The sequence below is a fragment of the Gilbertella persicaria genome (assembly GCF_025201335.1).
Source record: "Gilbertella persicaria strain CBS 190.32 chromosome Unknown B0P05scaffold_21, whole genome shotgun sequence".
In the NCBI taxonomy this organism is placed as follows: domain Eukaryota; kingdom Fungi; phylum Mucoromycota; class Mucoromycetes; order Mucorales; family Choanephoraceae; genus Gilbertella; species Gilbertella persicaria.
Genome location: NW_026251982.1, coordinates 242764 through 256889, shown reverse-complemented (window position 1 = coordinate 256889; position 14126 = coordinate 242764). Strand labels below are relative to the sequence as shown.

At 38.8% G+C, this 14126-nt stretch overlaps 5 protein-coding genes across 5 annotated transcripts; 2 read left to right on the top strand and 3 right to left on the bottom strand.

The window, feature by feature from the left end:
- Positions 1-12: 12 nt before the first annotated feature.
- B0P05DRAFT_542940 (uncharacterized protein) lies at positions 13-912 on the bottom strand. Its single transcript, XM_051578373.1, has 2 exons — positions 680-912; positions 13-630 (listed from the first exon to the last, which is right to left on the bottom strand). The coding sequence occupies exons 1-2, from the start codon at positions 885-887 to the stop codon at positions 92-94; spliced, it is 747 nt and encodes a 248-aa protein (XP_051434632.1). The 5' UTR covers positions 888-912; the 3' UTR covers positions 13-91.
- A 145-nt stretch (positions 913-1057) lies between these two features.
- On the top strand, positions 1058-1579 carry B0P05DRAFT_542939 (30S ribosomal protein S6; the record flags this gene model as incomplete). The annotated part of the gene is made up of 3 exons (XM_051578372.1): positions 1058-1106; positions 1163-1302; positions 1350-1579. Coding segments are annotated over 3 exons (337 nt in total), but the record flags the coding sequence as incomplete, so codon positions are not given.
- A 14-nt stretch (positions 1580-1593) lies between these two features.
- Positions 1594-10352, bottom strand: B0P05DRAFT_587437 (pre-mRNA-processing-splicing factor 8; the record flags this gene model as incomplete). The annotated part of the gene is made up of 3 exons (XM_051582590.1): positions 1594-1751; positions 1807-10110; positions 10163-10352. 3 exons carry the CDS (start codon positions 10350-10352, stop codon positions 1594-1596), a joined length of 8652 nt encoding a protein of 2883 aa, XP_051434630.1.
- Positions 10353-10580: 228 nt separating this feature from the next.
- On the bottom strand, positions 10581-11530 carry B0P05DRAFT_542932 (uncharacterized protein). The gene is made up of 4 exons (XM_051578371.1): positions 11083-11530; positions 10961-11010; positions 10766-10916; positions 10581-10711 (listed from the first exon to the last, which is right to left on the bottom strand). The coding sequence occupies exons 1-4, from the start codon at positions 11263-11265 to the stop codon at positions 10625-10627; spliced, it is 471 nt and encodes a 156-aa protein (XP_051434629.1). The 5' UTR covers positions 11266-11530; the 3' UTR covers positions 10581-10624.
- A 1011-nt stretch (positions 11531-12541) lies between these two features.
- B0P05DRAFT_113395 (NLI interacting factor-like phosphatase-domain-containing protein) lies at positions 12542-13935 on the top strand. Its single transcript, XM_051572969.1, has 5 exons — positions 12542-13173; positions 13218-13334; positions 13377-13488; positions 13537-13724; positions 13769-13935. The coding sequence occupies exons 1-4, from the start codon at positions 12796-12798 to the stop codon at positions 13680-13682; spliced, it is 753 nt and encodes a 250-aa protein (XP_051434628.1). The 5' UTR covers positions 12542-12795; the 3' UTR covers positions 13683-13724; positions 13769-13935.
- Positions 13936-14126: the final 191 nt, after the last annotated feature.

The window sequence follows — 14126 nt, the reverse complement described above, 5'->3', positions numbered from 1 at the left end:
ATGCATAGTTGTAAAAAAAAAAAAAAAAAAAAGAGCATATATCAATAAAACCTTGAAATGGAAATAGACAACACAAAAATATTTTGTTTATTTACAACAAGATAGTACTTTCAACAAGCTCGTCCAGATAGTCTTTGCCTCTGTTATTAAAAACGAGTCCCATACTACACTTATTCTTGTATTTACCATCCCAACGAATATCTTGGTGGCCTTGATCACTTGCTCTATACTTGAAATATTCTCCCTTTTGTGATGGAGTGATTTCCATCAGAAATTCTTGGTGATGACTGCCTCGTCCAAATTGTTGAATGAGTTGCAGTTTCTGTAGAGTGCCTGATATACCCTTGTTGCCATGTTTAAAGCTACTGTACCATGAATGCTTGGATTTGTCAAAAGCAAATGTGCCAAAATGAAGATTGACTGAGGTCATATCGCGTGCTGCCATGGCCAATTTATCTCGATTGAGAGCACTGATACGTCCACTTACCACCAGTCTTGCGGTTGGTTCGTCAAATGAGATACTAGTCAATAAAGCCATTGCATTGAGCGGAAGCCATTCGGTTGCTATATTTTTAATCTCAATATCAGAGTCAATGTCAACACCTGAGCTCTTCATGCTGTAAATGTAACCTTAGATGCGCAACTTGTGAGAAAGACAGAATACAGTCAATAAACCTACCAAACATCATGCTGTTGTTTAAATTGGGATTAAAGGCTTGCATAGGATCAAGGTCTTGGTGGATTGATCTTGTGCAACCTATACTATTAAAGAATCTTGATAAGACAGGGGAACATGCAGCATATGTAAAGAGATAAAAGAAGAAAAATGGTATAGTATACATGATAAAATAAAGCGAAAGAAATAGAAAGAAGAAGAACAGGTCCATCGTATTTAAACTATCATTGATTCCTGTTTATGATGAATTGCAATGTCAACTGCTATTGGCATTTTCACTCCGAAATCAGCATTTCAAATGTCGTGACTATTTTTTCGTTTGGAAAAAAAAGGTTTCCCGGGGGCAAAAGAGGTTCCTTTTTTTTCTTTCTTTCTTTACAAAATGCCTTTCTACGAACTTGTTTGCATAGCTCGTCACAACATTGTCGAGGTATGATTTCGAATTGATGGATACACACAACTAAATTACAAAAAAAAAATTATTAGAGTAATTTGAAAGATCTTTTAAAGTCTTCAGCAAAGCAAGTCATTAACCGTGGTGGTGTTGTTCGTGGTTTTGACAACTGGGGTGACATGAAGATTCCCCATAGAATCAAGCGACACCAAGAATATTTCACTGATGGAAGGCAAGTTGACAAATTTGGATGTGTAGATTGCTGACTGAGATAGATAGATATTGGGCCATGCATTTTGATGCCAATCCTCTTATTGTTCAAGAATTGAGCAAGAAGCTTTCTGTGGATACTCGTGTGCTGCGTCATACATTTGTGAAGCTTGGTGATAAGCTTGAAACTGTTGTTGCTAGACCTGACAAGACATAAATAGTATCATCTGTAGAAAGCGGATCATTTTTCTTTTTGTAAATACTCATTAAACAAATGTTTTTTTTTTATGGATACATAATATACTTTTTATTCTTAAGCAAAAGAATCTTCAATATCAGCTTCAGCTGCAACTTCTGTTTCACTACTAAAGTTCATAAAGTGGGCAGCACGATGAGATTCATGGTAGAATTCCTTAGGAACATCCAATACAAGTCTATAGTTCATGCTAGCACTGAATTGAGCACCCATAACTAATCATGAAGAAAATGAGTCAATCTATTACAAAATAAAATAAAATAAACTTACAGTTATAGTTCCAAGTTTCAGAAGGTACCATAAAGTGACCAAGGAATCGGTCAGACAACAAGATTTGAACCTTTTCACCATGAGTGGGCAAGTAGCCTTGAGGTTGACTTCCAGGATCCACATTGTTCTTACCCCATTCGAAACCAGCAGGAGACAATTTGTAGGCAGTCAATGAACAAGAACCAGGCGTAAAAGAACAAGTGAGAGTGATGGTCTTTTCACCATCCCAGTTTCTGTTGGCAGCCAATATCTTGGCATGTGTCGTGACATCTTGAGCAGACATGTTCATCAATTCTTGAGGCTGAGTGTGGATCCAACCCAAAGGTTCCATGTCTTGCAAATACTCATGTTCAGGAAGTGTGTTGGGCAAGTGAACAGTTTGATGCGTACCCCATTGAGGAGGCATGACAATACAACGAATTTCCTTGACATTGGGAGCATCAGGAGGACTGACACCATACATGAAACCAGCAATTTGAGTACGAAGATCGGAAATGGTGATGAATCGCTTCAAGACGTTCTTGGGCATAACATAAGTGTACGTGTTTTCCTTGATCTCGTCGGAGTTAACATAAATATGGTTTGTTCTCAAATGCAAGTTGGTAGCAGAGATGGCACGAATACGCCATTCAGTCTTGCTAGAGAAAGTTGCTTGTTCATAATTACTGGTGGTGGTCACAATCATTTCATCACCGTGAATGTTACGTGTCTTGGTAGTGACAGCTGTCAATTGAGATTGTTCCTTGGTTTGCTTTTCAATTTCTGCGATCTGTTGACGTTGTAAAGAGGGAGCTTGGATTTCCATACCCAAAATAATATCTCTGATTTCGGATTGGGTAAGGGAAGCAACGTTGACATTGTTCTTTTTACCATAGTCAGCCAAGATCAAGTCCTTCAATTGAACTTCAACCTTTGCCCATTCTTCATCAGACAGTGTAGGCCAGATATGATGAGGTTCAGTGATCGTGCTTCTGTCAGGACGCAAGATCAACTTTGTCTTTTCAGTGTTGACATGCAAAGCACGCAAAATGAGCACCAAACGAGAGAAAGCAGTGTATGAAGAGAAGCTCTTGAGCCAGTCATCGTACAAGTTGAACAAAACCATTTGAGGTTCAGTAGCCTTAAGAATCAAATCACCAAACTTTTCAACCTTAAGACAGGCTTGGAAAGGCAATTGAAGTTCAGAACCCTTGATCACAATGTTGGGGAAATCAAGTAAATGGACTTCCAAAGGATCCAACATACCCTTTCTTGTGACAATAATCTGCTTGGGTTGTTCTTCCACAGGTAATGAACGAATCAAAGCAGCTACTTCTTCAGCAGTCTTCCACTTGGCCAATTGACCCAAACGCTTCTGACCAGCCCAGACAGAGGTGTGAATAATCTTCAAGAACAATTGACCCGTACGAGGGTTGAAGATAAAGATAGCACCGTTAATAGGCTTGGTAGTCAAGTTACCTTCAAACGTCTTGTGAATAGTGACACGGTACACATTCGTATCATCGACAAACCAGATAATCTGGTTACTGAACAACTCACCGTAGTTGGTAGAAGACAAGTAAGGTTCGGTAGGTTCAGAAGAGTACAATTGAAGTGCCTTTCTGATACGTTCACGAAGTACGTAAAGAGCAGGATTGGCCTTCATGATTTTGGACATAGCTTGTTGAACAAGAGGCTTCATACCAGGGATCCAGTTACCATAAGCAGAGTACAAGTTGTAAGCCAAATCAATACCGACCATAAGACCAGTAGGTGAAGGATAGATACTCATGTTATCTGTCGTGTAATCCAAGAACTTGGCACGAGTGTATCTTTCGATATCGTGCGAGTCAAAGTCACCCCATCTCAATTGGATATCAAGCCAGTACTTGGTGGTAGTAGGACCATCCATCACATCCTTGGGATCGTTCAAGAGTGAAGGACGAGACACAGGCCATTTGTAGGCAGCAAACAACAAGATATCAGAAGCAGAGGAATTCATCTTATAAGACTTTCTAGGGTGAATCGTTTCTTTCTGAACAGTTTCGATTTGAAGCGCTTCCAATTCACGATCAAACACTTGAGCAAAATCCATGGTTAATGCTTCGTGGATCTTTTGCCACAAGTGAGCACGGAAAATTTGGATAAGAGAAATCTTGAGGGTAGGAATCTTACCGTGCATGAAAATACCGGTCAAATCAAGTTGGACTTGGAAACCCACATACACATTAGCACGATTGATCGTGTTTGAGAACCACAATGTGAAACGACGGTTAGGAATTTGGTTCAAACCTGATCTTTGGGCATTGGTAAGCTTCTTGGCTTGCATACTGGCTTCAAAACCAGAATTGTGTACAACCAAATAATCATGTCTGAAGAAACGTTGATTACCATCGACAATGGGGCCATAGTATTTCTGAACTGCTTCTAACTCTACTGATGTGATTTCAGACACACGGTAATTTTGTGAAATCTTTCTTTGTGGAGCTTGTTTACGAAGAAGCAAACAAGGAATTTCTTCCAAGTCGCCAAAGATAGCAGCAGTCAAACACCATTCAATGACTGGCTTACCGGTAGGAAGAGTACTGGTTTGTTTGTCTCTTTGAGTGTGAACTGTAAAACCAAGACTTCTAGCAAGCCAGACAGTATCCTCAAATAAGTCTTTGTGTGACTTTTCAGCTTGAGTGAAAGTGTAGCTACTGTTTTCAACATCATAGCGTCCGTCAGTGTCTAAGAGACCAGCAAGGACCAACAAACGTACTTCTCTAGTATTATACTTGTAGTCATTAGGAATTTGCTTGCGGTCGGTGGGAGTAGCAGACAGCTTTCCAAGAGCAATCTTTAATCTGTGAACCTTGTCGTTGGCAGATTTATCTGAGCCAAGGCTCTCGCAGAAATTCTTATCCATAAGCAACTGTTGAGTAAAGCGTGTCTTTTCTTTATCTTGGTCTTCATACACAACTTCAGTATATACATTTTGGCTATACACAGAACCATCAAGGACGTCTTCAAAATAGTCGATATCATTCCAATCTTCAATATCAATAACTTCTTCAAATGAAGCTGCTTCAGATAAGACGAGAGCATCATTTTCCTTTTCAGATTCATTAGAAAGAGCCAAAGGCGTCAAGTGTTCATCCAAAGAGACAGAGCCATCGTTACTTCTCTCAGTAGCGTCTAAGCTAAAGCTATCCAACAAGGGAGATGATGGAGGAGTGGCAAAATCAGACAAAGTTGAAGCAACAGACAAAGAAGGAGACAACATAGGAGCAGTCATATCAGAAGCCTCAACAAGAGAGACATCGGAATCCTTCTTGTTTACAACACTGTAGGAAAGGGTACCTTCAGTCATGGACACACGCAAAGACAATGCTTCAGCATGTTTGTGCAAGAAATCAGCAACAGGCTCTTCATTGTCATTGCCCAACCAAAGACCCATGAAATAGGGATCGCTTGAGACTTCCTTTGCTTCGAGTTCCAATGGTTCCTTGTACATATGAATCCAAGATTTGGCTGATGAAAGCATACCGTTGTATTGCTTAACAGTCATTTCTACAATGTCGCCCTTCTTGGGAAGAGAAGTATCAGCAAGCAAAGATTCATAGAATTTGATAGCTTCTTCTTGAGAGTACTTGTTGAAGAAGCTACGTTGTCTTTCTTCACCTTCCTTATTCAACCAACGGACAATGTAGGATTGCTTTTGTTCACTCCAACCAATTCGTACAGTCTTCTTGTATCGGAAGCAAAGAATGTGGTTGCTTGTAACGATCAAATCTTCAGTGTTGCCTGACTTAATTCTGTACAAAGGAGAGAAACCTTCGGAGACCTTCAAGACGTTTCTTGGAGTGGAATCATCGCCCATCAAGACATCACCAACCTTCAGTTCTGCAACAGTCTTGACGCTAAGATTGTGCATCAACAGCTTTGTATCAGCTGAGAAACATGAACGTTCCCAGAACAGACCTTCCCAAGAGGTAAAAGCAGTTGCCTTAAACAAGGTGTGCTCAAGAATAGCTTCAACACCACCAAGTGCTTGAATCATATCGGTACGGTAGTTGTTCAAATTCCAGAGTTTACCATCATGTCTTTGACTAGTCCAGTAGAATGGGTTGTTCTTTAAGACTTGGTATTGCTTGAAATCAGTACGTACACGCCAGCCCTTGTCATAAGCCAGAGTGTGTCTGTCCTTTTGGAATAGGGTGTTAATACGAGGAATACCACGATCCCAAGAGTCTTCCAAGTCTTCCAAGGTCAATCTTCTGTTTTGAGCATTAGCTTCTTGACGCTTCAAGGCATATTCAGCCCAAACACGCTGAGAATCAACAAATTCAGATTCCCAAGATTGAATGTAACGATACAAGTTGGGAATAAGCGCGTCCTCATCATGACTCATACCTGAACGGAAGTGAGTGATGCCTGTTTCGGTTTGCTTGGACCAACGCAAATCAGATTGAGGGATAAGGATATGACCCATAGAAAGCATACCGAGACCACCAAGTTCTTTGGGTGTCATGAACACAACAGGAGGGAAACGAGAAGGCATTTTGGAGTTAAGACCAATCTTGACACGAGTCTGGATCTTGTTTTCACACTTGACAAGCAAATCAAGCAATTCACGGGTATGAACAACAGCTTCACGGTAGTATGTCATCAAACCGATCAAAGCAGTATTCCACTTGTTGGCAATCTTACTGAAGGTAGTAGAACCTGAGGCCATCAAGATTTGACGAATACGATTGTGGAAGCGGTCCATAGATTCTTGGTCAACACGCAAGTAGGCTTGGGCAGTTCTTTCTTTGGTTTGTTCATTTACCAAGTTCCAAACACCATCCTTGAGAGTGAATTCCTCGTTCATACTTCTGATCTTGGGCAAGATACGGACCTCGAAACCACACATACTGAAAAGCAAGTTTGGATTGTCCTTGGAATAGACACTGACAAAACTAGTATCCCATTCAATGGTGGTCAAAGAACGAGGAAGACGGTTCTTGATATCCCAAAAGACAGCACGACCTAAGTTGACATCATGCTTCATGAGACGCATACGACAATCTCGGGGCCAGCATTTCTTGTTATTGTAGCCAACAATGTTTTCAAAGTTGGGATCGGGATGTTCCGTCAAGTAACGTTGAATGAGATCACGGGCATCATCTGCAGAGAAACGGAAGAAGATATGAATCTTGTCAATGTAACGAGAATACAAGCGAATGGGATGACGCGTCTCGGTATCCACATCACGGTATTGCAAGAAATCGTTGGGCAATTGAGGAGGACCAGCCATTTCACTGGCACGATGAAGACCCAAAACCAAAAGATCCAAAACAAGACCATAGTATTGGAAGATGAACGAGGCAAATTGAAGACCACGGATCAGACCAAAAGCATTGACATGGTTCATATCCTTGTAGCTCAATACAACGTTGTTCTTGGCAGTAGCATAATCAGCCAAGTTGTGATCGAGAATAAGACGCAAGAGACGACCCAAGAGAGTCAAATCAATCTTTTCATAGACACGACTGAAAGAAGTCTCCATCATAACATTACATTGACCTTCTGTGGTATCCCAGACATCTGTCAAGTTGTTGATACCTTGACACCACTTGTAGACCAACAATGGTGGGGGTTCAGAGTCAGAGGGCTTAATCCATGCAGGGAAAAGATGACGCTTGTCGGCTTCGTACCAAAGGTATTGATCAAGATAAGCATCAGTGATTTTTTCAAGAGGTTCAATGTCATAGACAGGAATTAAGTGAGAGTAGAGATCCATGAATTCAATACCAACTTCCTTGAATGCACGCTGAGTCAATAAGAGACGCTTGATACGAGAAAGTGCTTCATGAGGATTATCATAGGCTTGTTCAATAAGACCCAATTCTTCTCTTTGACTTTGATTCAAACGACCTTGGACTGAATAAGCTTCACGAAGACGTTCAAGTGCAAGAATAAGAAGCTTTGTATCGTGCTTGTAAGAAAGAGGAGGGAAGGGAATAGGTGAGAACTTTCTGCTTTCAAGCCAGTGAACAGTGGAGGTGTAGATAGCAACAGCTTCTTCAGCAGTAATATAAGGACCATCCTTGAGATAGTTGTGTTGACGCTCCTGTTCTGCCTTAAGCCAGAGACGGGTCAAACGACCCAAGTTCTTACGACAGATAGTCTTGTCGACAGTAGCACCTCTTCTGATACGTTCACGGTTATAGTGAGCAACACTTGTCCACCAATCAGCCTTAGCCTTGATATAACGCAAAATCATGTTTTCAATAGGAACAGGCATACCAGGCACCTTCCAAGGAATGTTAGCCTTCCAAGCTCTCCAGGCTTCAGAAAGATGCTGAAGAATTGTACGAGACTTGTTGCCCTTAATACCTTCAGGCATAGCATCCATGATATCGTGAAGAACAGCAGCTCTTAATTCCAAATCATAATGAGAATCGACACGTTGCTTTGTGACAGTCTTGGCAATACCCTTACTGTGTCTACCTTCGAATTGACGAGCGAGCAAATTACCTAACCAACGTTCAAGTAAAGGCACAATACCACGCATAAAGAAAAGCCAGACTCTCCAACCAGGAGCCCAAATACCCACACCAGGACCTTTGCCAACAGGGCCGGTGTTGAAACGGTAATAGATCAAGTGCTTCAAATCCTTACACATACGGATCTGTCTCATCAAACGGTACTTGTAACGATACATACCAGTCAATTGACCAACGTGAGCAAAGATATATTGAAGACCATCAGCCAATTGGAAAGCATCAACGTTACCAAGACGGTATTGAACATGAGCATCGACAATGAGTTTTGTGAGACGCAAGATTTCTCTACACAAGTGGAAGGCATTACCAAAACGAGACTTCTTTCTTTCTTTAGTTGTCAATGTCTTGACAGGCTTCAAGTTAAAGTTGTAATCAAGGTGAAGATAATTAAGGTTCTTTCTGTGAATAAGTAAGTTGAGCATGTTATAACCTTGTCGACAGACTTGAAGACCTGCTTCGACCCAGTCAATTTGTGTTGTTTGGAAGAATTTAGTAGCCTTCAGACTACGGAAAAGGTATTTTTTGTTAAGGGCCTTGGGAGGGCGGTGATGAAGAGCATTCAAGACATAGCATTTAAGCAATTTCTGGTAAGACACACGAACCTTGACAGGTTGGCCAGGAGGACAATGTTCCAAATACCAACTCTTGACAAGAGGTACATCTTGAGCACGACGAGTACGACCAGATCGCTTATCAAATGGATGAGGAGCCCAATAGAGTGCAATGGCATTAGATGTATTTTCAGTATAAAGTTCTGTCTCTTCCAAGAAGGGGACAACATGAGTAGGGAGTGTAAATTCGGTGTCTTCCTCAGCATCACCAAAGATTTCATCTTCATGCTTTGTTCCTGCAGAGTCAACAGTGCGAGAAGAAATGGGGTTGATGATGGGATCAAAATAATAAGCAGGAAGATCAGGATCTTCAGTCTTGACATACACGACGGCAGGGTAATGATACCAGGCAACCTTCACACTGCGAGGAAGAGAATTATACAAGAAGGGGAAAGCAATCTTGTATTCAGTACGAACGGGTTGACGGATAATGATTTTGTTAATGTCGTTAAATTCGTTCCAATCGTCGTCAGCAGTATCCATATCACGGTACAAAGGTTCAAATTTAGGGCCACCGGGAATGGCCATACTCAAAGCCTTTGCAGTAAAGAAAGAATTGAGATCAAAAAGATAAAAGTAGTTTTTGTCAGTAAGGTCAGACAGGAGTTGATTGGCGATACGATACAAGGTAGACATGATGGGCAAATCAAGTCGCCACTGACGATAAGTAGGACCATTGACAAATTTGGTATCAACTAAGGGCTTATTATCATAAAACCAGTCGAAAATAGCATTATCTTCGTCTTCGTCTAATTCCATTTGAATAGCTTCCAAAGGTTCAACATCCATAATATTATCACCATAATCAAGAGGAGGTTCTTCGTCATCGAAAGGAGGGAAACGCATACGCTTAAAGTGTCTTCTATCACGTTTTTCTCTACGCATCATGATCCACATAGAACCCCATTGAGCAATATAGACTGGCTCAATAACCCAGGGGATTTCATTTACAAAAGTAATGGCACCTGTAATGTGATACAAGACATTAACTTCTCTAACTTGTTCCCAAGGCATGGGCATGTTTTCCAACAATTTAAGAACGGCATGAGGAACGTATTTAAGTGCACCAAGATAAATACGCTTGTCGTGTCTGAATTTCTTTGCTGTCATATCACCGTGATCCTTGATGATTTTACGAAGATGTTCAGGAGGCATTTCAGCCTTTTCGTGTTCAATAAAACCTATTATTGTATGTTGGTTATTTGTTTCTTTTTAAACATCATCGATTCATACCAAACTTTCTCTTTTCGCCATAACGTTTGTTTTGTAATTGTTGCCATTTTCTGGCTTTTTCTTTTAATTTATCTTCGTGGCTTTTTTCGGTTTGAGGATTTGATTCGTATGCATATTGATCATATTGATCAGAATAAGCAGAAGGTACTCCACCTACTGGAATAGGCATTTCTGAACCATCACTAGCCATGTTGAGAATTTCTTTTTATGATGTCTCTTATAACCTAAAAGTAATGAATTTTTTTGTTGTAACGTGTCTTTCTTTATGTACCTAATACAAATTGGCTGCTTATGGATTATTTACAAGAAACAAAGAGAAAGAAAAATGGGTTGTTCTCGTGTATGGTTTGAAAAGAAAAAGAAAAGAAAAAAAAAAAGATTCGATGCTACGACAGCAACGACGCAGCTCATAAAAAAATTAGTTTGAACTGTGACTTTTATTACATGGCCAATCAAATACAACTATGATGCTTTGACAGCAAAGAGATTTTCCACTACATCAATGGGTGAAGGTTCTTCTAAAGAACTTTGTATTTTACAGTACCTTGGCTAAATAAAGCCAGAATTAATAAGAAAAAATCCTGCTATGTCTTATTTACTTACTAATGACATGACGGATTGAGATTTTCGAAGATTTAAAGGTGCAGGTGGAGCTAATTTTGTTGTATGTGTCTGGGATTTCTTGCTTGATTCTTTTCTTTCATGTACCAGTGTAGGAATATCTTTAAAGATTTGCTTTCTCGAGAGTGGAGGCCTATGCTGAAATGAGTATGTGAGCATATGGGCTGTATTCCTTACGTTTGAAATTGAGACATGGCATCGGGTTTAGTATTCATTCGTAATGATAGCTAATATTGGTTTGCATGTTGTGATACAAGGGCAATTTAATAAATGGAATCTACCACAAAGCCAATATGTACCTTGATTGTCGAATTAAATTTACAGTTTTCGAGTAAATAACGCTCTGTCATTACTCCCAATCCAGCGTATTCTGATAAATTGATGCTTAGTGAACCGATCTCTTTGCCGCCTTTTTGAAAGACTTCGAGTTTGAGCTCACAACTGCCGAGTACTTGCTGTTTATTGATAATAAGTTGAATCATTGTATTGATAGGGTGATTCCATGTCACTTGGTGATCTTGAATATGCACTCTGTCGACTGTTAGCTCAAGAAATCACCGAGTAAATTCGAATTTACCTTGCTGTTGTTCCTGTTGTATATGAGGCGTTTTTCAATTTCCAGTTGACATAATAATATCCGCTGACAAGAGGTACATTCATCAAGTCTCTTATAATCAGTGATAATTCAAAGTTTACTTTACGACTTTTGGAGACAAAAAGATGTGTAAAGGGAGACATGAATAGAAGGAGGAAAAAAGAGAGAAAGGGGAAATGAGTATTTGTGTACACTATTTATTTGCTCGAAACTTTAACCATTACTATTATTTCCTTTTTTAGTCATAAAAAAAAGCGTAGTGTTGATCAAAAGACTTTTTTGTTTAATCGTTCGTTTTAACAAAACGCAATGAGCTTGTTCATTTGTGATACAGGGATTGTCTATAAGCTTCATAAAGACATACTTTATGGACTGGTACCAGTTGTCGATTGAAAATGATTGCTTACTTGATAATTATATCATTCAACGATTCCGATATGTCATTGTAAACTTTGTGACTTGAATACGGTAAACCTCAAACTTTAAATCAAATGTCTAAATGGTATCATGTGTTAAAGTGTCTGGTGAAGGCTTTTGGACTTTGGTTCTTGGTCTTTTGACAACACATACACAAGTTTGTTTCAAGTCTTGTCTAACAGTTTAAATAAAACACAAGGTTGTATTGAATTAAAAAGAAATGTTATTGCATTTATCAAATGACGCATGGTTAGTTTTCTTTTTCCGAAATATTTGATTATCACACAAGTTTTTTTTTTTTTTTTTTTTTTTTTGCATAAAGCGATAAAAAGAGGCTTTGCAACTGAAGCTAATTTAAAACTATATACTTGTGGTTTGTGTTTGAGTCTGGTACACAAGTTTTCTAAAGCCAAAGCAATACCAACCAAGAAAGATAAAAAGAGTTTTCTTGGCTGCTTTTCGACTTGGACAAATCCGAGAAAGAGAAAATGACATTCCTACAATAATCTATTCATTTCTGTTGAGTTTTTTTTTTTTTTTGCCAACATGAGAGCAACAAAAGGTTGCAATTTTACAATGTAAATATATTTTTTCAGCCTCTTGTGTTCTCATTTTGCGTTTGATACTCGAGAGAAATGAAAGTAAAGCACATGGGATGTTCATGATGGTTTGTTTTTTAATAGCATTAAAAAAATGAAGTCAGGTTGGTTTGTGTCATTTTGTCAAGCAAGTCCTTCGTCATTTTGTAACCTAATCTAGAAAACGAGGATTATGTAGAAAAATCAAGCAAAAAGAAAAAACACCCTTGTGGTTTTAAAGGGATTGCTATTGTCTTTATAAACAAACAAATACACATACAAAGAATCCTCTCTTAGCAACTTTTTCAGAGGGAAAATAACAGGCAAGACGAAAGAGAGAAAAAAAGACAGTCAAAAATCAGTTAATAATTCGTAAATTGGTATTCGTTCTTTTTCCCTTTTCTTCTCTTTACCTTTACATAATGCCTAAAGCTACCGTAACTGGTAGTATCAATAACTCGAACAACTCCAACAACAACAATACTAGCCCGCTACTTTTTCAACAAATATACCAATTCTTTTCCTTTCTTCTAAAATACCTTCAGTCTCTTTTCTTATTAAACAAGTCAATAGCCACAAAGAAGAACACTACACTTCAAAAAGGACTACAGTACTACAAAGGCAAAACACTCGTATTAGATCTGGACGAAACGCTTGTTCATTCTGTCAGGCTTGGAACGACAGACACTGTCCATATCAGTACGTCCATCAAGAAAAAGACGATAGAGGTGACGAGTGATAAACAAAGTATATTGTACCAAGTGTATAAAAGACCGCATGTTGATTTCTTTCTCTCTACTGTAAGCAATTCAATAATGTACATCTTTATACTCATCTTGGGCAGATAAGCAAATGGTACAAAGTAGTCATATTTACTGCATCAATGTCAGAATATGCGGACCCTGTGATTGATTGGCTGGACGAGGATCAGACTCTGATCAGTCAGCGCTATTTCAGACAGGCAAGTATAAAATAGAACAAGAAAGATGCTTATACATCCTAGTCTTGTATATTTCAAGACGGTAACTATCTCAAGGATATTTCAATAGCTGAATCTGATCTGGCTAAAGTATGTTTAATTGACAATAGTCCTGCGGCATATGAATTATGTCAAGGTATTTAAGCATTGTTACTGCGTATAAAACACTGACAAAGTATGGTAGAAAACGCAATCCCAATACCTACCTGGATTTCAAACCCAAAAGATGATTGCTTACTAGACTTGCTACCTTTATTAGATGCTCTTCGTTTTACTGCTGATGTTCGGAGTGTTCTGAGCTTAAGAGATCCCACTGCTCAACAAACATAAACTGTGTATATTCGATTAAACTTGTCCTTTTTTTATTGTTTTGTAAATATATATATTTATATAAATTATCTTTAATAATACAATAGGTATTGAGCTTTTCTTTTCTGATATTGTTGATGGTTTTCAAAGTCACTTTTTCTTGACAAGAAAGAAATTATATCAAGGAGATATTTGCAAATCAAAAACACTAAAGGGGATCGTTGTATAGGTCTAAAAAAAAGCCCCTCTTTTTCTTCCTACTCAATAGGGGTAATTTAATATTAAACACTTGGAAACCTCCTCGAGATAACAATTAAACGAGAAAATGGTAATCCAATTCATGATAAAGAAGTCTAAAAAAAGGAGAAAAGATGAAGTTGCGAGCTATCCAAAACATATAAATGGACTTGAAAACGCTCTTTCTTGACTTCCATCATCTTTCTTTCTTTCTTTCTTTATTCCACT

What these genes read in the sequence shown, in the direction of transcription:
- B0P05DRAFT_542940 (XM_051578373.1), bottom strand. Translation starts at nt 887, where the DNA reads ATGGACCTGTTCTTCTTCTTTCTATTTCTTTCGCTTTATTTTATCATG. An exon ending in AAACAACAGCATGATGTTTG is followed by an intron (nt 631 to 679) that starts GTAGGTTTATTG and finishes TGCGCATCTAAG; the next exon opens with GTTACATTTACAGCATGAAG.
- B0P05DRAFT_542932 (XM_051578371.1), bottom strand. Translation starts at nt 11,265, where the DNA reads ATGATTCAACTTATTATCAATAAACAGCAAGTACTCGGCAGTTGTGAG. An exon ending in AATTTAATTCGACAATCAAG is followed by an intron (nt 11,011 to 11,082) that starts GTACATATTGGC and finishes AACCAATATTAG; the next exon opens with CTATCATTACGAATGAATAC. An exon ending in GCCATGTCTCAATTTCAAAC is followed by an intron (nt 10,917 to 10,960) that starts GTAAGGAATACA and finishes ATTTCAGCATAG; the next exon opens with GCCTCCACTCTCGAGAAAGC.
- B0P05DRAFT_113395 (XM_051572969.1), top strand. Translation starts at nt 12,796, where the DNA reads ATGCCTAAAGCTACCGTAACTGGTAGTATCAATAACTCGAACAACTCC. An exon ending in TTGATTTCTTTCTCTCTACT is followed by an intron (nt 13,174 to 13,217) that starts GTAAGCAATTCA and finishes CATCTTGGGCAG; the next exon opens with ATAAGCAAATGGTACAAAGT. An exon ending in GTCAGCGCTATTTCAGACAG is followed by an intron (nt 13,335 to 13,376) that starts GCAAGTATAAAA and finishes TATACATCCTAG; the next exon opens with TCTTGTATATTTCAAGACGG.